Source organism: Anolis carolinensis, chromosome 4, assembly GCF_035594765.1.
Source record: "Anolis carolinensis isolate JA03-04 chromosome 4, rAnoCar3.1.pri, whole genome shotgun sequence".
NCBI classification, from domain to species: Eukaryota; Metazoa; Chordata; class Lepidosauria; order Squamata; family Dactyloidae; genus Anolis; species Anolis carolinensis.
In genome coordinates, this window is record NC_085844.1 from 190530912 (window position 1) to 190556257 (window position 25346).

At 44.1% G+C, this 25346-nt stretch overlaps 1 protein-coding gene across 2 annotated transcripts in view; it reads right to left on the reverse strand.

Annotated features, from left to right (window-relative positions):
• Positions 1 to 1008: 1008 nt before the first annotated feature.
• tulp1 (TUB like protein 1) overlaps positions 1009 to 25346 on the reverse strand; it is a 51994-nt gene continuing 27656 nt past the window's right edge. For both annotated transcript variants that reach the window (XM_062978427.1, XM_003226488.4), the window contains exons 8-14: positions 23663 to 23754; positions 22581 to 22751; positions 21207 to 21319; positions 13875 to 13983; positions 11011 to 11109; positions 9046 to 9217; positions 1009 to 1744 (exon numbers count right to left, since the gene is read on the reverse strand). In XM_062978427.1, coding sequence (XP_062834497.1) covers positions 1611 to 1744; positions 9046 to 9217; positions 11011 to 11109; positions 13875 to 13983; positions 21207 to 21319; positions 22581 to 22751; positions 23663 to 23754 — 890 coding nt within the window. In that variant the 3' untranslated portion in view covers positions 1009 to 1610. The remainder of the gene's footprint in view (positions 1745 to 9045; positions 9218 to 11010; positions 11110 to 13874; positions 13984 to 21206; positions 21320 to 22580; positions 22752 to 23662; positions 23755 to 25346) is intronic.

Here is a 25346-nt window from a genome sequence, read left to right on the forward strand (position 1 = left end):
CTGAGCCTTAATGTGAGGAAGTCCGTGTAATCTTCTGCTCAGTGTGACAACATGTACATATGTAAACACACATGTTACAAAGTAACTGAAATGTTCCACTAACCTTATTCCAAACTTGGGGAAACTCTGCTCTCTTGAGAATTTTTACACCTCAAAAGTATTAGTGTGCAGTGTGCATATACAGTGTTCCCTCACTTATTGCTGTGGTTAGGTTCCAGGACCACCCACAATAAGTGAAAGTCTGCGCAGTAGGGACACTATATTTATTTTAATATTTATACATTATTTTAGTAGTTGTACACTATTTTAAGTCTTTATCAACCAATCGTGTGTTGATAAATCGTGTCCTTCTCCTCCCATTGCTGCTTGGACTCCTTTTCTCTCCCTTTGGCTTCTCCTTCCTCCCTTTCTTAGACTGTAAATTGTAATTTTTTATGATTTATAATAGTCTTTTAGAGTTTATTGACAAACCGCGAAACAGCGAATCCGCGAAAAGTGAACTGCTAAGTAGTGAGGGAACACTGTACACAAGATGATTCTTCATGCTATCCCTTTAATTATAGTTGTCACCATCCAAATGTCATATCTCAGACCCCATAAGAAGCAAGTCGTGTATTTATAACCAACTAGATTTTTTTGTGTGTCAGGAGCGACTTGAGAAACTGCAAGATGAACACCAACTAGATGAGTCTTTAAGAGTTCTAGTGCATGACTGGAAGACTTGTGTTCAAAAGGCCAAAGACAGCTCCAAGTTGCCATTTGGTAGCCACTGTCATGCTAGCCTAATTTAGTGTCTCTTATGCTGCAATGCATCTTAAAGAACGTTTCCATTGGTGTCAACACAGGCTTTTAAAAGCCTAATTGCATTGTGTGGAGCAGGAATACGGGATTGCTGCTGGGAAGGAAAAAATCCTCCCCTCCCACTGCAGTGAGGCTTTCAAAAGCCTCCACTGACACCAAAATAGTGGTAGGCTGAGCAGGCCATGATTTTCAAACCAACAAACTGGAGTTTCTCCCACCAATTGATCTTTTATTGACCATTATCAGTACAGAAAAAGCATTCTTTTCCCATGTAAATTATAGATTACTAAACCAAGCCACCTACTAACCCTGCAAATAATCTATGAAAAGAAAAAGAAAAGTTCATGGATTCAAACAGCTAGTTTTGATAATTAGGTATGTATGTACAGGAAGTGACTATTTGATAGTCCTCATTACCTGGTTCCAGATCCCCTGAAAATGAGTAAATTAACAGAGAATACAAAAAAAGAGAGCATTTCCTAGAGTCACAGTCCAAAACATTGCCTTTTAAACCAGCTTTTCACTGGGTTTCAGCACTGTTTCTTTCAAAAGGCCAAGGACACATGTGTGCATATGGTGTTGCCATGCTAAACAAACTATAAATAACATATTTGCCTGCTTTAATTCAGCAAAGTTTTTTGTTGTTGTGCCTTGGCAATATGTAGCTATACTAGTTGAACTGTTATTCCTCTTCATGTCTTCATAGTTGCCTTGTATTGTCAAGCAAATTCTTTTCTTCCATAGCCAGTCCACAGAAATAAGAGTTTGCCTTGTTGGCCCAAATTCAGTACAATGAAATCCAAGGCATACTATTCACAGGCCAGCTTCCCGTCAAAGCTGGACAGAGCAATGGCAAAGGCTTGCACAGCACAAAGTGGGTAGTTGTAATCCAGGGTAAAAGCATCATCAGCGACACGGCCAAACTGCAAAACGATGTAGTCAGCTGTAGGAGAAGAGATAAGGTACCATCAGTTCAGTAGCATGAGGCTTGCTACAATGCTAAATAAATAAATAAAAATTAAGGACACCTTTTGTTTCTGTTTTCCTGGTATGGCAATATTAAACAAAGGATGATAAAAACACACATGATGCTGGTGAAGTTCCAAGAGAGTTTCTTTCCCATTCTTTTTATTTAGTGTTTTAGTACAATAATTCTGGAAATGACATCTCAACATGAAGACCACACCAAGGAATGATGTGACATGGGATGTAAAGTGGTTTGGGTATTAATTGCATGGCACTCCTATACATAAAACAAGTTGGCTGTGAACCAACATGAGCTCAAAGACTGGCAGTGTTTATTTTTCAAAACCATGTTGGTCTACTCCAATAGAACAATGATAGTCTTATGACACCTTTAAGACTAACATTTGTTTCAGCATGAGTTCCTGAGGACTATGGTCCATTTCTTTAGGTGCATGGACATGCAGATGTTTATACACTTGAGGAACTGGACTGTAATTTTCAAAAAATTATGCTATAACAAATTTGTTATAGCTAAGTCCAAGAGGCATAGTAGTTTGAGCATTAGACTGATTCTGAAAACCAAGGGTTGAATCCCCGCTTAGTTATGGAAAGTGTCTGGGTGATTTTGGACAAGTCACACTCTCTGAGGCCCCATCTATACTGCCATATCATTGCAGTTTCATAATGCAATTTCATATTGCAGTTTAACTGCATTGTATGTGTTTACACTGCCATGTAATGCAGATTAACACAGACCCCTCTTACACTGCCATATAAACCAGATTATTAAAGCAGACAATCCACACTATCTGCTTGAACTGATTATATGAGTCTACACTGCAATATAATCCAGTTCAAAGCAGATAATCTGGCAGTGTAGAAGGGGCCTTAATCTCACAGGAAGGCAAAACCAAATCCCGTCTGAAAAAATCTTGCCAAGAAAATAGGTTTGCTTTGGAGCCACCATAAACCATAAGCGATTTAAAGGCTCACACAGCAACAAAGTAAAACTACTGAACTGAATAGGACTTCTTAGTTGCTGCTCAGACAAATTCCATAGATGTCTTTCCCAATAGGTTTTCTCTATTTGGGACTAAATTGAACTTAACCTTTTTGATCCTAAAGATGCCAAAAGACTTTTTGTTATGGTGTCACATACTTCCCACAGCAAACACTTATCCTGAAAATGACATGTCATTTTTCTGATTTTCCACAAAGAATTTGGGAAAATGCCTCCTAGTATTCATTCAGTCTAACCTCCAAGATAATGACTAACTATCACAAGAGGAGCAAGAGAGAGGAAAAATAACTATTCACAGAAAAGTAGAAGGGGAACATCTTTATGCCACATGGTCATTCCCACTATATTTCAGACTTGGTTAGAAAGCTCAATTAAAATAACATTATTATTCTGACACTATCGTCCAGAGGTGGACAATGCAACCTCTAAGGGCATGCTTGCACCCCATGATCCCCCGCTTCCAAATTCCTACTTCATTTCTGGTGAATCATCTTGCTGAAAGATGAGTTGCTTCTAAGAGCAGCAACTCATCTTTTAAGTGTGATTCAGTTGGCCCCTATATTGATTTTAAAAACATGAAGTGGACCTCAAGTCACTTTCAGTTTTTGATTTACTGTTTTTCTGTAACTTTAAACACTTGGTATAGACCACATAGAGACTGGCAGGTAGAAAAGTATCAGTGCCTGACCTGTTGTACACATCTGAATGAAAACTGGATGTTATTGAGATATGATCACCCTTAGAAATGGCCTTCGATATATGATATTCCCCGCAGACATGGACCAGAAAGCCATTTCTAAGGGTGATAATATCTCAATAACATCCAGGTATATATCCTTTCTTTCTGTCACCAAGCCCTGCAGCTCACATACATTTGAACAAAGTTATGTTGAAAGTGTTGTCGAAGGCTTTCATGGAAGGAATCACTGGGTATCTGTGAGTTTTCTGGGCTGTATGGCTATGTTCCAGAAGCGTTCTCTCCTGACATTTCACCCACATCTATGGCAGGCATCCTCACAACCTCTAAGGATGCCTGCCATAGATGTGGGTGAAACGTCAGGAGAGAATACTTCTGGAATATGGCCATACTACCTGGAAAACTCACAGCAACCCAAAGCTATGTTGCTGAGGGGTCTATGCTCAAAGCCAAGGATAAGGGAGCGTGATGGACAGAGGGGAGGAAGAGCAAAACAGAGTTCAGGAGTTGACTGGCCACCTGCCGGGCAACGCATGGATGTTTCTTCAACAGAGCAACCAAGCGAGTACATTTCTTTTTCCAGCTGGGCGAGGAGCGCAGAGGAACCAATACATACTGCCTCCCCCAGGAGAGCTGCCCCCTCACCCGAATTCCTAACCAAGACATTTGAGGCATTCTGGAGGTCTCTCTGACTCACTGCCTTCGGTCATGACTCCCTTTGTTACCAGTGAGGATAAGAAGAAATCTGTAAAAATAACTGGGGGCCCCAAGCAGGTTCTTTCTGTCCTGTAACCCTACACCCCAGACAGTAACATCCCCTGATTGGGCTGGACAGGTGACAAGCAGACATGTCACACACTCTGTAAATATTGCCCGGCTGCTTCTGTTTGCTGCTTGGAGGTGGATTCCACAAAATACCCACAGCCCCAACACACTCTCAGGGGGAAGGGGTGCTAGAGGTACAATATTTTGTCCTTGTTTTGTATCTGAACAGCTGCTTTGGGCATCAGTAACCAAGGCATTGCCAAGAGGCTTTGAGCCAGATTTTTGCAGGCACACAGATTTCTAAAGGGTATGGATCTCATTTACACAAATAGCTAAATGTGCAGATGAACTCAGTATGCATCTTGCATACTAGGATGGGTCAGTATTGAGTGGGTGACTTTTGAGCCTACTGGAAAGCACAATCTGAGACTAGAGGATTGATAAATGTATTCAACTTATGCTTTTACTGGGAGGATGGAATGTGGTGTGTATGTGTGAGACATCTATCCATACAAATGGCAACTATGTAATTTTTTTAAAAAAAAAAAATGCCAGGTAGCAGTCTTCTGCCTTCTGTTCATCTCTCAGTTCTTATTAACCTGGACTAGGCCTTTTGCCTTCTATCTGAAAGGGAAGAAAGGTCCTATTAGTGCTAATGGGAGTTTTCCTCTCAAAGTAAGCAGGAGGAAGATGTGTGCTCTGCACGTGTCGAAAGGAGGACAACCAAAACTAAAGACATCTGGAAAGCATGCCCTATGAAGAGTGGCTTAGGGAGCTGAGTATGTTTAACCTGGAAAAAAGAAGGCCAGAGATAACATGGTAGCCATGTTTAAATATTTGAAAGGATCTCAAACTGAAAATGGAACAGGCTTGTTTTCTGCTTCTCCAGAGATGAAGACATGGAAAAAAAATATTCAAATGACAGGAAAAGAGAATTCACTGAAACATTGGGAAGAACTGCCTAATAGTAAGAGCTGTCTGACAGTGGATCATGCTGCCTTGGACTATGGCGGAGCCTCCTTGTTTGAAAGTTTTAAACAGAGGCTAGAATGCCTTCTGTTGGGAGTGATTGTGTATTTCTGCATGGCAGAGGGTTGGACTTGATGGCCCTTGTGGTCTCTTCCAAGTCTATGATTCTATACTTGAACCACAATGGTAAACAATAGGTTAGAAAAACCGTTCTTGCTCAGATCCTGATTCGGAATGGCGTTTGCTCTCATTATTCTAAAAAATACTTCACACATAATACAATTAACTAAAATGGCTATCTATTTGACCCTATGCCTCAATCTACTTTATTGGATCAGGAGGTGCAAATGTAAGTTTACCTCATCTCTCGCATAATCAATTATTTTTGCGTCTGTAAATGAGCTTCAGCTCTAATCTTTGCATTCAGTGAATGGGTTAGAGGTGGAAATATTTCAGGACCTTCAACTAGGACAAGGTGTTCTCAGTTCATCTCCTGATCATTCAGGAATTAGTAGTACTAATAATTACCCAACCTTTCCCAACTTCATGCCTTCCAATAATCTTCACTAATATGCAATCCAGGATACCCAGAATGTAAGGCTAAGATAAACTTGTGATTTTGGGGGAAAAGAGAATCCCGTGAATGATGTAAGTGACCAAAATCATATCCCAGGATTTCTTATATAATGAGGTGTTATGCTAAATCAGAATAATAACTCCATGGTAAATCTATATGGATTTGGATTATGTAAACAAGTCTATATGTCTCTGATAACTAGGGACATTCAGAACATTCTCTTAAGTTGAAGACCATTGTCCAAATGAGATCATTTCACCCTATATAGTTATGGCATTATGATTATGTTTGTATATGCAGTGCTTTATTATCCTATGGAATCTTTGGGTTTGTATTTTTGATGACCGTCACCCCAGCTTTTAAATTAATTAAAAAACCCAGCGGAGAGTTCCGCAGATTGCTCAACAAAAGGAACGAAGCGGGACCGCAGCAGACTATTATTAAAAGACTTTTTTTTCTTCACTTTCCCCTTCCCTGAACTATGTAACAAAATCCCCCAATAAAAGTAGCATTTATTTTAACAATAACACTCTCTATCTGGTTATTTTGTATCTTTTCTCTGACTCCTTCCTTTGCATGAAATCTCTCTCTCTCTCGTCCCTTTAACTCCGGCTGAGATCTCTCCGCCATAGATTAACATGGCGGTCGATATAAATCGGCTCATATCTCTATCAAAATTACCCCTAGAACGCTCCTCTTTTAGTCCTAACCCTTTCTAAGGCTCCTGACTCGAAGACAACCAGCAGAACCGGAATCGGTCCAGTTTTCGGCACCTCAACAGCTGACTGTCAAACGGGACCGACGGCTCCTTTCAAGCTAAAATCCTGCCTTATCCCGGACTTTCCTCTCCCCGCGACTCGCGGAATGGTTTTAAGAGATCCCTAGCCCCTTTCTGTGAATTGGGGATGGGGGGATCGCTCTCTCGCTGGGGAGACATAGTTCTCCAAGGACCCTCACCCTCTACAGCTGCCAGGGGGTGCCCGGACGGGTGCCCTCCACGTTTCATTCATACTTTTCATGATTTTATGAAGGAGAAGAACACTCTTCCCCAGACCTACCCCTGGACTTATGAAATCCTATACTTCCAAAGACTGCAACCCACATGTGCCTCTTCCCCATGCCATCTCTACGAATTCCTCCCATCACAGATGAACTCTTTTTCCTCATGTATTTGTGAATTTTCATATTCTATGTACTTGGACACTCTCATGACTCACTGTTGTATGAATTTCTAATCGTTGGGCTAACTTCATGAATTGTGAAATCATGCTGCTAGAACTCCACTCTTATGAATTTCCATATCGGGTTCCCCAGATGTTGTGAACTTCGTCCTTATCAAATGTTTTCTATTGCTTATATCATTCATGATTCCCCTTTATGCAATGTCACCCACCTTTATGGATTCTCCTTTATTTCCTTGAAATCTATCTATCTGCCTATATGTATTTGTACTCTTTGGGATCCCCGGAAAATATGTATTCTTCCCAGCAGGGTTTATGTTCCAACTTTATTTTAATTTTCATTCTATCCCATATAATTGTCAAATCATGAAATCAAATGGGAAATATTATGACCCCAACATGAACTCTAGCCCTATGACCCAGACCTCCCTTCCCAAAAACAAAAGGATAATCTGCCACAGTTTAATCCAATCTCATTCCGATCGCATGGACAATATAGGGCGAGTCACCAAATTCCTAAAGGTGACTCGCCCCCAAGGCAAACATTGTCATATCCCAGGTCAGGACGCCGCAGGAAGGCACCCTGTGGGGCCGTCAATGACGGCTCATCACCACCCATCACCACTTCCCGTCTGACACCCCAAGGCATATCTAAAATCTGTGAACGTGACAGGACCCCGGACACCCTTGATGGGTGCCATTAATACCTTTAGAAATCGGCCGGGTCAGGATTAATCTATCCGGTCACCTCATTGTTTCAATAGCTCCCGCCTCCTCCTCTCTGATTGGCCCGGGTGGGGACAAAAAGCGGCTCCCCATTGGGCCAGCAGAGCAAGGCGGGAAACGAAAGCCCGCCTCGTTCAACCTCCCAGCCTATCCGCGATCAGATGGGCGGGGAAGCGGGGCGGGAAATTCAAAGGGCTGTCAGACCGAAACATTGTATAAATATGGCTTTATTTGAAACATATGTTACGCTAGTAGATTGAATGATCGCTATTAGCGTCCTTTTCAGCTGAATTGCTCAATAAAAACTCCTTGGCGGATTTTCCTTCATCTTTGGCGGACCTTCTTCATTTCAGGCTTCAGGTTGTATTGCGGCTTATATTCTCCTTTTGGCTTCGCCAAGGTCCGTTCCCTCAGGACCGGGTCGGGTCTCTCCTTAAGGGCCCGATCCCCTAAAGTGCGGTCGACAACATTTTGATGAAGTACTAAGAATCCTAAATGCCTCTCCTTGAACTGCAAATCCCAAGATTGCCTTGGTTGTTATCATGACAGTTCAACTGGAATCATAGTACTATAATTTTGTAGTGTGAAAAGACCCTTTCCAAGACATATCCTGGCCACTGTAAATGTAGCCTGAACAAAAACTGGATTACTAGCTTGGGTTATTGGGGAAACTTTGCTGTTTCTGCAGTTTACAAGGGCCTCAATAAATGTATGTTCCATACTGTGAACTGAATACCCAGGAGGGAGCCTAGTCTCAAACAAAGAAACAAAAGCAAACCTAATTCGCCTTTTTGGCAATCCAAGATGCCTAGCAAATAACTCCAAATCTTATTCCTGGCTGCCTACTCTCATGCACCCTCTAGTGGATCATTTGCACAGACACAACTCTTATGTGATAAGCCAATGGAGAGGGGAGGGGGAGTTGCTGGTGTGATCACAGCCATGACAATATAATTGAAACGTTGCCCTGTGGTCCTCTTGGAAGTTGGTTTCAGACAGGAGCAAATTCAACTTATTGTGTGACCCCTGTATCGAGAAGAGATACAGGAATTCGCATGAATATGTGAAACATTGGATAATATTGTCAATGGTGGTACCAAGAAGGGGGTGTAGTATGTACAGGAGAACCTAAGTAAATAAGTGAAACCATGGATAAGTGAACTGCATATATTAGCTCCATGGTATCTGTATATAACAGATTGCATATTTATATTTGTTGTTACACACATGGGACCACATTTATCTTGACAATCTTTTTGAACCTTTTTTGTGGACCCAATAATTCTTGAGCCAAGCCTGTTCGGTCTACACTTTCATGGGTCACAAGTTCTGTGGGACTTACGGTCATTGCAGTGGACAATCTGGAAGTTCTTGACGGAAGCATGAGTAACTCTTCCATGGAAATTCAGCACATAGGACTGGGTCTCATCATTCCACACTGGGGCTTTGTTATGCAGTTCAATTAAGTTGTCCATGATTTTACTCTGCCACCTCATAAGCAGGCCATCGTTATCCTTGGGACAAATGAGAAAAGCATTAGAGCTAGTAATGCAAAGGCACTTAATGGTGCAACTCATAGTCTTTGCTAACATTCAGCTGTGTGTGGTTGGGAGGTGGAGACACCAAGAAACAACATATGAGCATACATACATACATACATACACACCCTGCCAATAGCTCAAGGTAAGACCTCTATTCCCCTGGACCTGATTCTCCCATATATTTAAAAAATAATTAGCTTTTTACTCTTGTCTTTCTTAAGAATACTTGCCTAACAAACACTTTGCACAGATTATGGACTTTGCGGTGTCTTCCAGCTCTGTAATTCTATGATTCTGTAAGCATCCCTTATCTAGAATTCTGAAATCCAAAATCCATCAACATCAAAAATGTCCACATCGGTGGCTGAGATGGTGACATGATTGCTTTCTGATGGTTCAATATACACAAGCTTTGTTTCATGCACCAAATTGTTAAAAATATTGAGTATAAAATTACTTTCAGGTATGTCAGTTACAAACAACAGACTTACAAATGAGTCCTAGTTAAAAACGGGGGTGAGACAACAGGAAGTGAGAGAAATCTAACCCCTTGGAAGGGAAGTACACTCCTGAAAGAATTATCTTGGGGAAAAGGTGTCTGCCTTCACCGAGGCTTTCTCACCAATTCTTCTTTCCACAACAAGCCAATTTTTTCAAAATCTAGTTATCACATGGACAGAAAGTGGGGTGAAATCTTCTGAATAGAGACACAGGCAGCAAAATAAGCACCACAGAGGTTTTAACCCTTCCATATGCTATCCAAATCATGTATATGTGTGTGTGATATATGGCTAGAGTTACACTTTTAAAAAGTAAGTGTTCCGACTTACAAATTCAGCTTAAGAACTAACCTACAGAACCTATCTTGTTTGCAATTTGAGGATTCCTGTATATGAAACAAGGTATATATGAAACATAAATTAATGTTGTGTGTAGATCTGGGTCCCATCTCTAAGATAGCTCATTATCTACATATTCCAAAATACAAAAAATATATCTGAAATCCTAAGGACTTATGATTCATTGCATTTTAGATAAAGGATAACCAACCTGTATTGTGAAAAATGCATTGTTATTATGGTACAAAGATGGTATGTGTATTCTAGTTCATTTGGACCTCGAGAAAAGTGTTTGCAAGCCCATGGAAATCAACACCCATGTTCACTGCATCACAGACTGCAAAGCTTAGCTTAAAAAGATCCCTTTCACCCCCAAAGTTTTGAAAACCTCTAGAATCAGCACTTCTTCTTTTAAACAAAGTCTGCATGGCAGATTCAGCTATGGAATCTTTTCAGGCAGGTTATTCTACAATTTGAGGGCAGCTGAAGGAAAACTCCTCTGGGTCTAATCTTGGCTGTCAGAAGTAAATAAGCAGAAAACTTAATTGCACAAGGCAGATCGTATGAGAGAAGGTGATCTCATAGGTAACCTTGCCTCAAACCATGTAGGGCTTTAAAGATAAGAACCAACACTTTGTACCTTGTTCAGAAACTAACTAGAAGCCAATGGAATGATTTTAAAATAAGTGTAATATTACTCCTGGTTGTGCACGTGCTATAGTTGATTTCAAATTGCCTAATTTTTAACTAATACATATTTTGGTTTTTTTAAATTATAATAAGTGTTCATTATCTTAAATTGATTTTATTGAAAGCCTCCATAACATAGCTCCAGATATTAATATTTAAATAAGCACACATACACACACAGAGAGAAATTATTCTGACTTTATTTTGTTTTATGTAAAAGTTCTATTAGCAACTTACATTTCGGGGCCGGATTGGTACCCTCTCGCTGTCAGAATTCATTCCAGGGATAACCACTGTCATTTTTCGAGGTCCCTTAAACCCTAATACATTTGTCTCCTGAAACAGAAACCCTAGTCATCATATAAATTGTTGAAGATCTTCAGTTCCACAAAACACAGATGGTTCATTTATGTTGCCAAAGCAAGCTGGTTCTCAATAGATTCAAGCAGTTATTCTGCCAATTATAAGCTTGTGCTAACCTGTGGCCCAGCAGTTGCAAACCTCGGAACAATATAAAAATTGTATTGTTATAGCTTGAAGGGATTAGCATTATTATTATTATTATTATTATTAAACTGTATTTGTACCCCGCTAGCATATCCCGAAGGACTCGATGCGGCTTACAAAGGCCAAGGCCTCAACACACAATATAACAATACAAAACAAAAGGCAAATTAAAACAATTAAAACAGTATAAACAACAAGCAATAAACAATACGCTAAAACACAATAAAACTGGGCCGGGCCAGAGTAATGGGTACAAGATTAAAAGTGCTGATGTGACAGGTGATATATAAGGCTTATAGGGCAAGTGCAGAGTGCGATATACGATCTTAGTTCTAATAAAGTGCTTATGGGACTTGGAGTTGGAGATTTCCTATTAATCTGGGAAGGCACATTGGAACAGCCAGGTCTTCAAGTTCTTTCTGAAGACTGCCAATGTAGGGGCCTGTCTGAGATCCTTGGGGAGGGTGTTCCAGAGTCGGGGGGCCACCACAGAGAAGGCCCTGTCTCGTGTCCCCACCAACCGCGCTTGCGACGCAGGCGGGATCACGAGCAGGGCCTCTCCAGATGACCGAAGTGAATGCGTGGGTTCGTAGACGGAGATGCGGTCACGGAGGTAGGATGGTCCCAAGCCGTTCAGGGCTTTGTAGGTAAGCACCTGCACCTTAAATTGGGCTCGGAAAGTAAATGGCAGCCAGTGGAGCTCCTTGAACAGGAGGGTTGACCTCTCTCTGTAAGGGGCCCCAGTTAACATCCTGGCTGCCGCTCGTTGGACCAGTTGGAACTTCCGAGCCGTTTTCATGGGCAGCCCCACGTAGAGCGCATTACAGTAGTCCAGTCTGGAGGTGACCAAGGCATGGACCACCCCGGCCAGATCAGCCTTCGCGAGGTACGGTCACAGTTGGCGCACGAGTCTCAGTTGTGCGAAGGCCCTCCCAGACACCGCTGACGCCTGAGCCTCGAGCGTAAGCGATGAATCCAGGAGGACTCCCAGACTGCGGACCTGTGGCTTCAGGGGGAGTGTAACCCCATCCAGCACAGGTTGCCACCCTATACCCCGGTCAGGATTACGATCGACCAGGAGGACCTCTGTCTTGTCGGGATTGATCTTCAGCTTGTTCCTCCTCATCCAGATAGACACAGCGGCCAGGCACTCATCCAGCACCCGAGAGGCCTCCTTGGAATTAGGTGGAAAGGAGTAGTAGAGTTGTGCGTCATCTGCATAGAGGTGACACCCAACTCCAAAACTCCGGATGACCTCTCCCAGCGGTTTCATGTAGATGTTAAAGAGCATGGGAGACAGAATAGAGCCTTGCGGGACCCCACAGCTCAAAGGCCAGGGGTCCGAGCAGGCGTCTCCCAGCTTCACCATCTGGGATCGACCCTCCAGGAAGGATCGGAGCCACGACAAAACCGTGCCCCCGAGACCCATCCCAGAGAGTCGTCCCAGAAGGATACCATGATCGATGGTATCGAAAGCCGCTGAGATGTCCAAGAGAACCAACAGGGTCACACTCCCCCTGTCCAGCTCTCTACAGAGGTCATCTACCAAGGCGACCAAGGCTGTCTCGGTGCCGTGACCAGGCCTGAAACCAGACTGTGACTGATCTAGGTAGTTGATGTCATCTAGAAAGCCCTGGAGCTGGGAGGCAACCACCCGCTCCAGCACCTTACCCAAGAAAGGGAGGTTGGAGATTGGTCTGAAATTGTTCAGCACCGTGGAGTCAAGGGAAACCTTTTTAAGGAGTGGACGAACCACAGCTTGTTTCAGATGAGATGGAAAAACCCCCTGCTCCAACGATGCATTAATGATCAACACAAACCAATCAACCAGCCCCTCCCTGGCCGATTTAATTAGCCAAGACGGGCAAGGGTCCAGAGCCGACGTGGTTGCCCTCACAGCCCCAAGGACCTCCACCACGGTCTCAGGAAGAACAAGCCTAAAAGAATCCCACAAAATCAGACAAGCAGATGCATTCCACTGTATAAGGGAGGGAAGGGAAAGGTACCATTCTCCAGATTTTGTTGGACTGCACACCCATCATGCCTGTCCACTGGCTATATCACTAGTGCTTCCAGGCTCTGCCCCACAGAATACAGAATGCAAAATAAACAAACAAAACATCACATTTGATTAGACAAAATTCTGGTGAGATTGTTAATGAACTATACTAGCTTTACTGGATTCTAGCCAACATAATGCATGCTTTGCTTTAGGAATACTCTGTACATTCCTCTCTACAAAACACTCTACATGTGTAAGAAAAGTCATAGAAAGCATTAACACACCTTTGTTTTGGATTAGCCGTGGATGCCCATTACATGTGGAGTAGACACTGCATATTTCCTTTACATTGGGGCACATTTTGATTGACTGTTTAGATAAGCCTTATGGTTCTTGTTCACTTGGGAACAGTTTTTGCAGTGGATGGAAAGTTCTCAACATTCCCTTATTGTAAAGACCCACAACAAGCACGAAAGCCTGATATGTGCTGGCTGCTGTAAATAGCTGCCTGAAGCTAGCAGCTAAAGGAGAAAGAACACAACATGCTTGCTTGCACACACACACACACACACACACACGGCTGGTTACTTACATAAATGACAGCTGCAAGCTCTTGGCGCACATTTGACCAATCTGCATTTCCCCTGTCGGGGTTTACACCATTGTCAAATACTGAAAACCGAGTGCCCATCAAATTGGACCTAAAAGGGAAGGAAGAAATCAGGGATGAGAGCACTGATAGAAACCTGGGGGTATAGCTATTGTGTATTGGGGGGCGGGGGATGAGACTTTGTCTTCCAAGTAAGAATTCTGCTCTCTAAAGTGAAATTTTCTTTTATTCCGCAAATTTCTAGTACTGCAGACAGAGAGAAAGACATTGGAAATTGTTCACACCTGGAACTCTTACAACTGATGTGTTTGCAGTCTTCTGGGAATTTATCTTGCTTGTCTTTGAATGCCTAAGGTGTACAAAAGGACCACCTTATCTATACTCCAAAAATATTTACTCCCAGAAGTATTTGTGTGTGGCTACAGGTCCTCCAGTGTGATTCTATGTTATGCTCAAGTATGATAAAACTCCCTTGACACTCAGCAAAGAAATAAAATGTAGGGTTTGTTATTATCTGCAGTTTCAGGTATCCACAAGGTGTCTTCAATGTATGCCCAACTTTTTTTGAGGGGGTCAAGGGAAAGGTTATAAAATAGGCTGGATAAGAAAGGTCAGAAAGGTCAGCCAGGATATCTGCATTATTTCCAAACACTGGTGAAATTGCAACATGCTTCTCCTCTCCTTTGGCTAGAACCAGCCAAGTGACTTCTTTTTTGCTCCCTGCCCCCAGGAACAATCTCCACACCAGATCGAATAACAGATTATGAGGATGTATCTGGCTAGTGGCTAACCTATAGGAAGGGATAATAAGACCTGGGCTCCCTATCCAGGCAAACTGCTGCAGTAAGGGAAGGACGGGCCCACATATTAAGGAGGACTGATACAACACAAAAATACATGAACACATACTCTGATGAAGTGGACTGGAAACAAATGTTAGTCTCGAAGGTGCCACCCTCTAAACAAATCTTGCCTAGAAATCTCTGAGACAGGTTCACTTTACAGTTGTCATAAGTCATAATGACCTGAAGGCACACAACAACAATCTGTTATTTTCTGATTTTGCATATTAGTTGGTAAAGAAGTCTCTCCCTTGACATTCAGCAAAGAAACTGAGCAGGACAGGCTCTGTAGACCACACAAGGAACCTTTGTGGAACATTCTGTGGAGAACATTTGGCATTTCAGGTAGTTTGAACTTCATCTCCCAGAGGTTCCAACTAGTAGATCAGAGGCCTAATTCTCCACAAGGAAGCTTCCTATAGTCTGATTCCACTCAGCTAGAATTCCATAGTTGTCAAGACCCAGGCTGCAGAGCACCAATAACCATGCGCAGAGGCCAGAATCTATCTAATATCTTTATTAAAGGAATATATAAAGTCAATAAAAACAAGTGAAGAATATAGTTCAGAAGTAGACCTTTCAGGAAAGGTCAAATATAGTCCAGGAAAACAATGTCCAATATGTGATATTAGAGTCCAAAGTTATAATCCAATAACCGGAACACACACTTTGCCAAGCAAAGTGTGGGGAAATGACAGGGTCCTTTAGTCCAATGGAGCTTGACAACAAGGCTGGAAGCAAACTAGATTCTTGGCAAACAAGGCTTGATACGTGGCAACAAGAGGCAAGAAGCAAGAACGAGGTCCGTGGCAAGATCCGGGGACAAGGCAGGCTTGGAACTAGAACAAGGTCCGTGGCAAGGTCCGGGGAACAGGGAACTGGAGTAGCGTAGTCCACACACGATCTCACTCCCGAAGCTGACGAATTGACTCCGCAAGGATTTCCTTGCGGGTAAACACCTAAATAGGATCTTGTTTTCCCGCCAAGGAACACTTTCCCTGGGGAACAAGAAACGAAACCCATACTGTGTCCAGATGCATGACTCCTTAAGATTTCCCAAGGGAAACAGGCTTAATCAGCTAATTGTCTGGCAGCAATCCTGGTGCTTCTGCGATTCGCCTCCCTAGCGCCTCTATCTCGATTATAATTATCCCGGCGAGAAAATGGGGGAGATTTCTGCTCAAGGCTTGTTTGGCTGACTTCTTGTGGGCAAACATCTTGCAGGTGCAAGGGCTCCAATTCTGGCTGAAACGGTGGGAAACCCAAGTTTTCCTCTTCATCTGCCACAATAGTACTAGGAACGGGACTACATGGCCCATGAGTCATCACACTATCCCCCTCCTCAAGGCCCCTCTCCAAAACGGGCCCTCTTCCCGAGGTGCGGGGCCGTGGCTTGGCAGGGTAGGCCTGATGGAAGCGACGGACTAAATTGGGGGCATGGACTGTGGAAGCGTCTTCCCAAGAGCGTTCTTCGGGGCCAAAACCCACCCAGTCAATGAGATACTGAAGGCAGCGGCGGTGGAAGCGAGAATGCAAAATGTCCTGAACCTCGAATTCCTCCTCCCCATCCACCAAAACAGGAGTGGGTGCCGGCCGGTCTGCATCGGGGCGGACACCATCCGCCGGAAGGAGCAGGGAGCGATGAAACACTGGATGGATGCGCATAGAGCGCGGAAGTTGGAGTTTGAAAGTCACTGGGTTAAGTTGCGCCACCACTGGGTAGGGACCAATGAAACGGGCATCTAGCTTCCGGCAGGGACGGTGGGAGGGCAAAAAGCGAGTGGACAGCAGAACCCGATCTCCTACCTTGATTTTGGGGCCCGGCTGGCGATGACTGTCAGCGTGGCGTTTATAGTCCTCCTTGGCTTGGTCCAGTTGTTGGAGCAATAGTTGTTGCACCGCTGTGAGTTCCTGCAGCCAGTCCTCTGCTGCAGGGACTTCTGAGGTTTCAATGACAGGAGGAAAGAAACGTGGATGGAAGCCGTAGTTTGCAAAGAACGGGGTTTCCTTGGTTGAAGCCTGGACACCGTTGTTGTAGGCAAACTCTGACAGAGGTAATAGGGAAGCCCAATTGTCCTGTTGATAGTTTACATAACAGCGAAGGTATTGTTCCAAAGTGGCATTGGTACGCTCTGTTTGCCCATCTGTTTGGGGATGGTGAGCTGAGGATAAACGAGAGTCTATGCCCAATAGTTTTTGTAGTGCCTTCCAGAATCGAGAGGTGAATTGAGATCCACGGTCAGTGACCAAACTCTTGGGCAATCCATGTAACCGGAAAATATGCTGAAGGAATAAATCTGCAGTCTGTTTGGCCGTGGGAAGGCCATCACAAGGAATGAAGTGGGCCAACTTGGTGAAAAGGTCCACCACCACTAGGATCGTGGTATATCCAAGGGAGGGTGGTAGGTCGGTGATAAAATCCGCAGAAATTATCTCCCATGGACGAGATGGAGTAGGAAGGGGATGCAGTAGCCCTGAGGGCTTCTCCCTTCTTGTCTTGGAATGCTGGCATACTGGGCAGGTATTGACATATTTTTCCACATCCTTGCGGATCTTGGGCCACCAAAAATCTCGTAGGATCAAATGCATGGTTTTAAATAGCCCAAAATGCCCTGCTGGCTTGCAGTCATGACATAGGTGAAGTGCCTTTTCTCTGCATGGTCCTGGAGGGATGTAGACATGATTTCTGTAGCATAGTAACCCATCCTTAAGTGAGAAAGGGAAACGTAGTCCTTGGTGAATTTGATCTTGAGCCCAGGCATCCGCTTGTTGACTGGCTCTAATTTCTTGAGCACAAAGGGGTCCTGGAGTAGAGGGAGTTGGTTCAACTGCAGTGGATTTGGTGTTTCCCACTGTGAGCATGGCAAAGTTTTCAGGCTGTAGCAATTGGGATTCGAAGGTCTCTCTGCGCCCTGCAGCATACTCTGGTTTCCGTGATAGAGCATCTGCTTGCTTGGTCTGAGCTGGGGTTACATAATGGATCTGGAAGTCAAAACGCTCAAAAAATAAAGCCCAGCGCTGCTGCCTCTGATTTAACTTGCGGGCAGTTCTTAGATGTTCCAAATTACGATGGTCAGTATGAACCTCAATGGGAAATTTGGCCCCTTCTAACCAATGTCTCCAATTTTCAAAGGCTGCCTTTATGGCCAAAAGTTCCTTCTCCCAAATAGTGTAATTTCTCTCTGGGGCTGTTAGTTGACGGGAGTAAAAGGCACAAGGGTGAAGATGTTCTCCCACTGGTTGCATGAGTTCAGCCCCAATTGCCACATCGGAGGCGTCAGCCTGCACAACAAAAGGGGTTTTAGGATCAGGGTACTGTAGAATTGGCTGGGACGTGAATAACTTCTTTAGTTGCTGGAACCCTTCCTCTGCTTGCTCCGTCCAGCGGAAAGGCTGTTTTCCACGGATGCAGCTGGTGATTGGGTCAGACCAGCGGGCAAAGTCTGGAATGAACTTGCGGTAGTAGTTCGCGAACCCCAAGAAACGCTGCACCTCTTTCTTGTTGGTTGGCGCCCGCCATTCCAATACTGCTGAAACCTTTGCCGGGTCCATGGAGAGCCCTAGTGGCGAGACACGGTATCCCAGGAAATCTACCTCTTGTAGATCAAAAGCGCATTTTTCCAACTTGGCATATAGTCCATGATCCCGCAATCGTTGTAACACCATTCTGACGTGTTTCTCATGTTCTGATTGTGATCTAGAAAACACCAAAAAATCGTCCAAGTAGATGATCAAGAACCGATCTAGATAATCCTGAAAAATATCATTGACAAAGTGCTGGAACGTTGCGGGAGCTCCGGATAAACCGAAATTCATGACTAGGGACTCGAATAATCCAAATTTAGTCTGGAAGGCGGTTTTCCACTCGTCCCCCTCCCTGATGCGAACTAGATTGTAAGCCCCCCGAAGATCCAGCTTGGTGTAAACCTTGGCCCCTCGAAGCCGGTCTAATAGGTCCGAGATCAAAGGCAGGGGATAGCGGTTCCGCTTTGTGATATTGTTCAATGCTCTATAGTCCACCACCAAGCGTAGGTCCCCTACGCTGTTGGGGTCGTGGAGTGTCAGCCATGGAATTCCCAAAATCACAGGGAAGTGAGGGACCTCGGTAACAAAGAAGGAAATCTCCTCCTTATCCACATTCTGGTGGGTTCAGTCCATTGGCTTACTGGACCTGTCTTTAGGGGACGGCCATCTATGGCTTGCACCACCCGGGCGTTCTTGAAATCGTGATATTGTAATCCCAGAGAGTCGGCATACTCTCTATCGATGAAATTGTTTGTTGCTCCTGAGTCTATCATGGCATGGATCATGACGGGTCCTTTTTTCGCTGACCACAAGGTGACCACTAGGAGGAATAGGACCCCGGTTTGCGGCTCTTGAGTGGGGTTTTTGACCGGGTTGGCGAGCCTCTCTACGCCCGGTCGCTGGCTTCCCCCGCCGGCTTTGCGCCAGCCGCCTCGGCCGTCTCCGTCTCTGCGGAGGACGCCGCCGCCAAGCGAGCGGCGGGCTTTCTTTTGGCTGGACATTCTCTGGCAAAGTGGCCCCCGTTCCCGCAGTACCAACAGAGGTTTAAACGTTGGCGGCGGGCCTTCTCGGCAACATCTAATCTGGGACGCACATTGCCCAACTGCATCGGCTCCTCCTCACTTCCTCTGGGGTATGGGGCTGGTGGTGGGGGTCTCCACACTGGACGTGGCTGAATACTGACGGGAGCAGGAGGTTTTACTCCTGCTCTTCCACTCTGGCCTCGGAGTCACTGTTTTCTGTTGGCAAGCATGACTTCGGCTCGTAAACATTGGTCAATAAGTCTCTCAAGAGAGTTTGGAGGATCCACCTTGGAGATTTCTTCCTGCATCTCGATGTTGAGACCCTCACGAAACTGTCCTCTGAGGGCTACATCATTCCAACCGGTGTTTTGGGCCAGCACTCGGAACTCGGCTATGTACTGGGACAACGGCCTGTCCCCTTGGAAAAGGCGCCGGAGTTTATGGCCGGCCGCCTCTAGATTGTCCTCGATCCCCCAAGTCGCCTTAAGGTGATTCAGGAAGTTTTGCGCGGAACTTAGGTGCATGGAGGCTTCATCAAATAGCGCCGTCGCCCAATTGGCCGCTGGCCCTTCTAGGAGACTGTAAATCCACGCCACCTTGACTTCTTCTTGGGGAAACTCGGCTTGGCGGGCTTCTATGTACGCCTGGCATTGGCGACGGAAAACATGAACCTTGGAAGCTTCTCCAGAAAACTTGGTTGGGAGCGCTAGGGCAGGGAGACGGGCTCCGCGTTCCTTCAAGCCCTGTATTTCTCCCTCCTGCGAATGGAGTGTATCACGGATTCTGTCTAATTCATCCTTGGAAATGGTGTAACTGAGTGGTTGGGCTTCCGCCCCGGTTCCTGTAGACATTCTGGTCTAGGTTAATTGGTGCTTAGTTGGCGGAGTCAAACTGTCAAGACCCAGGCTGCAGAGCACCAATAACCATGCGCAGAGGCCAGAATCTATCTAATATCTTTATTAAAGGAATATATAAAGTCAATAAAAACAAGTGAAGAATATAGTTCAGAAGTAGACCTTTCAGGAAAGGTCAAATATAGTCCAGGAAAACAATGTCCAATATGTGATATTAGAGTCCAAAGTTATAATCCAATAACCGGAACACACACTTTGCCAAGCAAAGTGTGGGGAAATGACAGGGTCCTTTAGTCCAATGGAGCTTGACAACAAGGCTGGAAGCAAACTAGATTCTTGGCAAACAAGGCTTGATACGTGGCAACAAGAGGCAAGAAGCAAGAACGAGGTCCGTGGCAAGATCTGGGGACAAGGCAGGCTTGGAACTAGAACAAGGTCCGTGGCAAGGTCCGGGAAACAGGGAACTGGAGTAGCGTAGTCCACACACGATCTCACACCCGAAGCTGACGAATTGACTCCGCAAGGATTTCCTTGCGGGTAAACACCTAAATAGGATCTTGTTTTCCCGCCAAGGAACACTTTCCCTGGGGAACAAGAAACGAAACCCATACTGTGTCCAGATGCATGACTCCTTAAGATTTCCCAAGGGAAACAGGCTTAATCAGCTAATTGTCTGGCAGCAATCCTGGCGCTTCTGCGATTCGCCTCCCTAGCGCCTCTATCTCGATTATAATTATCCCGGCGAGAAAATGGGGGAGATTTCTGCTCAAGGCTTGTTTGGCTGACTTCTTGTGGGCAAACATCTTGCAGGTGCAAGGGCTCCAATTCTGGCTGAAACGGTGGGAAACCCAAGTTTTCCTCTTCATCTGCCACAATAGTACTAGGAACGAGACTACATGGCCCATGAGTCATCACAATAGTCCATCTACATATGGACTAAGCATGCTACAGAGAAAAGGAGGGAGGCATATATGGAGAAATTCACTATGCGATTCCAGCAGCTGGTGCTGTCCTGGTCAGCTGTGGCCATTCATGTCTGAATTAATAACGTGAACCAAAGGAAGTCCTAACCTCAGCTTTCCAATGAAGTTATCTCCATCTCGAGACAGGTCAGTGGGATCAATGGAAATCAAGTAATTGGAGGTCTTGCTCTTTTTGCGCTTTCGGCCAGCTAACAGAAAGACCTATGTGAAAGAAGAGGAAATGGCTTCAGATATGGCTGTCCCTATAGTATTGTATGGTATTTATCTTGATTCTAAGTCAGAGTTCCCTTGATTTTATATGACATTTTGAGGCTCCACATTTTGCCACAACTCCATTGAATTCAAAGGAAGGATGAGGGAGAGCAAACTAAGGCTTAATCAAGACAAAACAGAAATGCTTCTAGTCATTCAACATGGGAATAGGGATTCAGTCTGTGCTGGATTACACTTAGCGTGAAATTAAAGGTTTGTAGTAGCTTGGGTGTACTTCTAGACCAGTGGTTCCCAACATTTGGTCCTCTAGGTGTTTTGGACTTCAACTCCCAAAAATCCCAGCCATATTATCAGCTGTTAGAAATTATAGGAGCTGAAGTCCAAAACATCTGGAGGATTAAAGGTTGGGAACCACTGTTCTAGACTCAGTCATGAGCCTAGTGGCCTAGTTTTGGCAGTGGTGCTAACTGTATTATTTCTGGAGATGTCACTCATAGCTATGGTGTCTTATGCCTTGAATATGCCTCATTTGGACTACAGCAACACACATTATCTGGACCTGCCCTTGGAAACTGTTCAGAAACTTCATTAGATCCAAAATGTTATGGTCTGAGAATGCTAACCAAGCTAAATAAAAAGCACAGATAACACTATTGTTGAAATACCTTCATTGATTAGCAGTTAATATCTGGCAGAATTCAAAGTACTAGTTATGACCTATAACAATTCAACATCAACATATATGGAAGAGAGCAGATTAAAATGGTTTGCTTAGGAACTGAAAAATTTTGGGCTGGAGACTGTGGTTCTTTAGGACTCTTCAGGAATTACTTTCCCACAATCAGCTAAAATGTTAAATGGTGCCTCCATAGGATACGGAATAAAACACTTCATTTTCTGACAATATTAGTTCTTAAAGCCAAAATATTTCCACAGTGCTTGCTTGCTTTTTTTATACATTTTAAACCACATTCCATCTTTATCAATACCATGCCATACATCATGTTTTACTTAGAAGCAAAAGTTGCTTGTTCATGCAGTTGCAATAAATCAAAGCTGACTTGACAACAGTTTGCAGAAAATTAGAAGGAAAAACCCTTAGGGGGAAAAAAAAACCTGTCAGACAATATCTTCCTAGAGGACTGTATTTAACAAAGGTGATAAATGTATCATATCATCCCTAATTCCTTTCACTGGAAGGCAATCTTCCTTTTTTCACAAAAGGGAGGCCTCTCCTTTAGCCACTCACCTTTTTGTCATTATCAAGGTGAAGGTAGTAGGTTGGGTAGAGGCCCCGATCCATCCCCTTCTTGTCTCGAGTGACCCGACACTTGATGGTCACTGCCTGAGGAGCCGGTTGAAGCACAAATTCCTCCAGGTTCTCCACTTCAATGACTGGAGAAGGCGGCCTTTCTTCCTTCTGCAGTTCAGCACCAAAAAATTAGGGAAGATCAGTTAGATAACATACTGTCCAAGGCATTTTGGCAAAATGGCTACAAGCTGACACTATTTCAGCAGTTGATTATGTTTGTATTGGCACCTTTTATTCCAGTGTGCCAGAAATTAGTAATGTATTTGTGCCCCCTGGTTATAAATATACAACAGAGATGACTAGGGTGAGGCTATAAGCCTCATCCCAGCCATCTCTGTTGGTGGATCTAAACTGTAGAAATAACACCATTTGACACAACTTTATCTGCCGTGACTCAATGCTATGGAACCACAGATGTTGTAATTTTACAAGGTCTTTAGCCTTCTCTACTAAAGAGTGCAGATGCCTCACCAAACAAAAACTCCCATGATTCCACAGCATTGAGCCACAGCAGTTAACAAGCTGTCAAACCGTTTTACTTCTGCAGTGTAGATGCACCCTGTGTTGGTTCCTTGCTTGGCTTGAGCTCTCTACATAGTTTTAAAGAGATCCTCCACCAACCTAGCTCCTTTCAGATGGATTCATCTGCAACTACCTTGATCCCCAGTCAGCATAGTGGTTGACCATGTGGGTTGTGAATGATCGGAATTGTAGTGAACACATCTCAATATTATCATCTTGTGCTACTACAGACAAACAAGATGCTGTAGCAGATCCTTCTATTTTCGAGACTTTGAAAATTACCTGGGATGATACAGCATAGGTGAATGTTGGTGATGGCATGAAACAGATTGGCATCAATGTGATGTACGAGCAGCACATTTTCAAGTCCCACCTCTTTCCCATTCAATAAGCCCCTATGGGGTTCTTGAATCAGAAATAGACTGCTCTTAAGTTTCCCAGAGCTCCCCTGTTCAGAGGACTTTTGAAACCCCCCATTGCCCCATGACCATCCTCACCTTCTTGGACTTCTTTGCTTTCCCTTTCTTGTTGGTGTTCTTCTGAGCTGCCTCCTCTTCCTCACTTTCATTTTCAGCGGCTTTTGTGGGAGCTGTAGGCAAAAATATTCCATAATGACCCAGTCTGTACATGGCCTCTAGAGCCCTCTGGAGTAGCGAGTGGCATGCCAAGAGAAACTGGCCCACTCTGATGACTTACCACACTTTTACCCTCATCCCCAAACTGGACAATGAATGGCAAACTTAATGTCTTAGTATAAACTTTCTGACATTTATCTGGGTTGGGGTCTTCTGGTTTACTTTAACTTCAACAACATTCTTTAAAATACAGGATAACCATGGAATCTATTGGGAAGCTGATTCTTCACCCTCTGGTTCTCTGTAGGCTGAGTGATGTTATGGAGTCTAGCCATGCACAATTATGTCAATGGGAACCTAAATTGTAGAGTTTTTCCACCTGGCACTTTAGCTGGAACCGGGCTTTATTCCTCCACTATTTTTGATCAGTAATCAGAAATATTGATAAATCCTTGATATTAACTAGTCCAGGGACTGCATCACGCAATCCCTGGATCCAATCCACACAGCACTCTGGGCTTATTTGGGCTCAATGAGCTTGGAAAACCTCAAGGACACCAACCCCCTCCCCAAATCCCTCAAAAGAAGCCCATAAAAATTAAAAGAACTTACTTGGCCAAGTCCTCCTGGCAAATAGAAATTATGTGTCAGAAGACAGGGGGGATGAGGAGGGAAATTGCTCCCCCTGGTCTCCTGGTGCATCATCTTTATGTGCCAGGAGGACTCCAGAAGTGCTTTAATGGCAGCCAGGTAAATTCTTTTAATTTTTACAGGCTTCTTTTGGGGTTTTTTTGGGGGGGGGTCTGGGTCCTCTCCTGGAAGCTGTTTTTAAAAACCAATGTGAAAAGCTGGCAGCACAGAAGTCTTCATGCACACATCCATTTTTGGGCCAACAATCAGATCTCCCTGAATCCTCAGTTAGCCTATTAGCAAAAAAAAAATGTTAACAAAAGAAACATGGGAATATTCAAGAACTGATAGAGGAAAAAAAGAGGAAGCGAATTATACCCGTTCCTTAATCTCAAGGTCTAGCCAGCAAAAGGCCTGGAGCACTTTCACCAACTGAACCATTGACAATCTGTCTTTGGCCACATCCATTAGTTTGTTCTGGCCTTCAGATAATGTGGGTTGAGATAGATTGCTGTGAATAGGACACAGCATTCTTCTAGGGAAGGATCGACAACAAAGGAGCTCATACATTGAGACCTAGTTCCAGAATCACAGGGAATTGTGGGAAATTGTGGGTTGAAGCAACAGCACTGGGGGACAATGCAATGAGAAAGTGGCCACATACAAAGGGGCTTTAAGACTGGCTTCAAAACAGCACTTCACATTTTCTTTTCATTTTGCCTCTCCGTCTTTCAGTATTCATTTATTGTGAGCATAATATTTTAAATAAATGCCAGTTTTGCTGAAGCATAAATCATTCTGCTTTGTGCTGGAATGAACTGTCTTTCCTCTAAGACGGAGAGAGTGTAACTTGTCAAAAGTCACCCAGTGGGCTTCTATGGTCCAAGGAGAGCTGAACTTTGCTCTCCCAGAATGTTAATAGAATGCTAATCCAACACTCAAACCACTACATTATACTAACTTCCCCCTGCAAAGA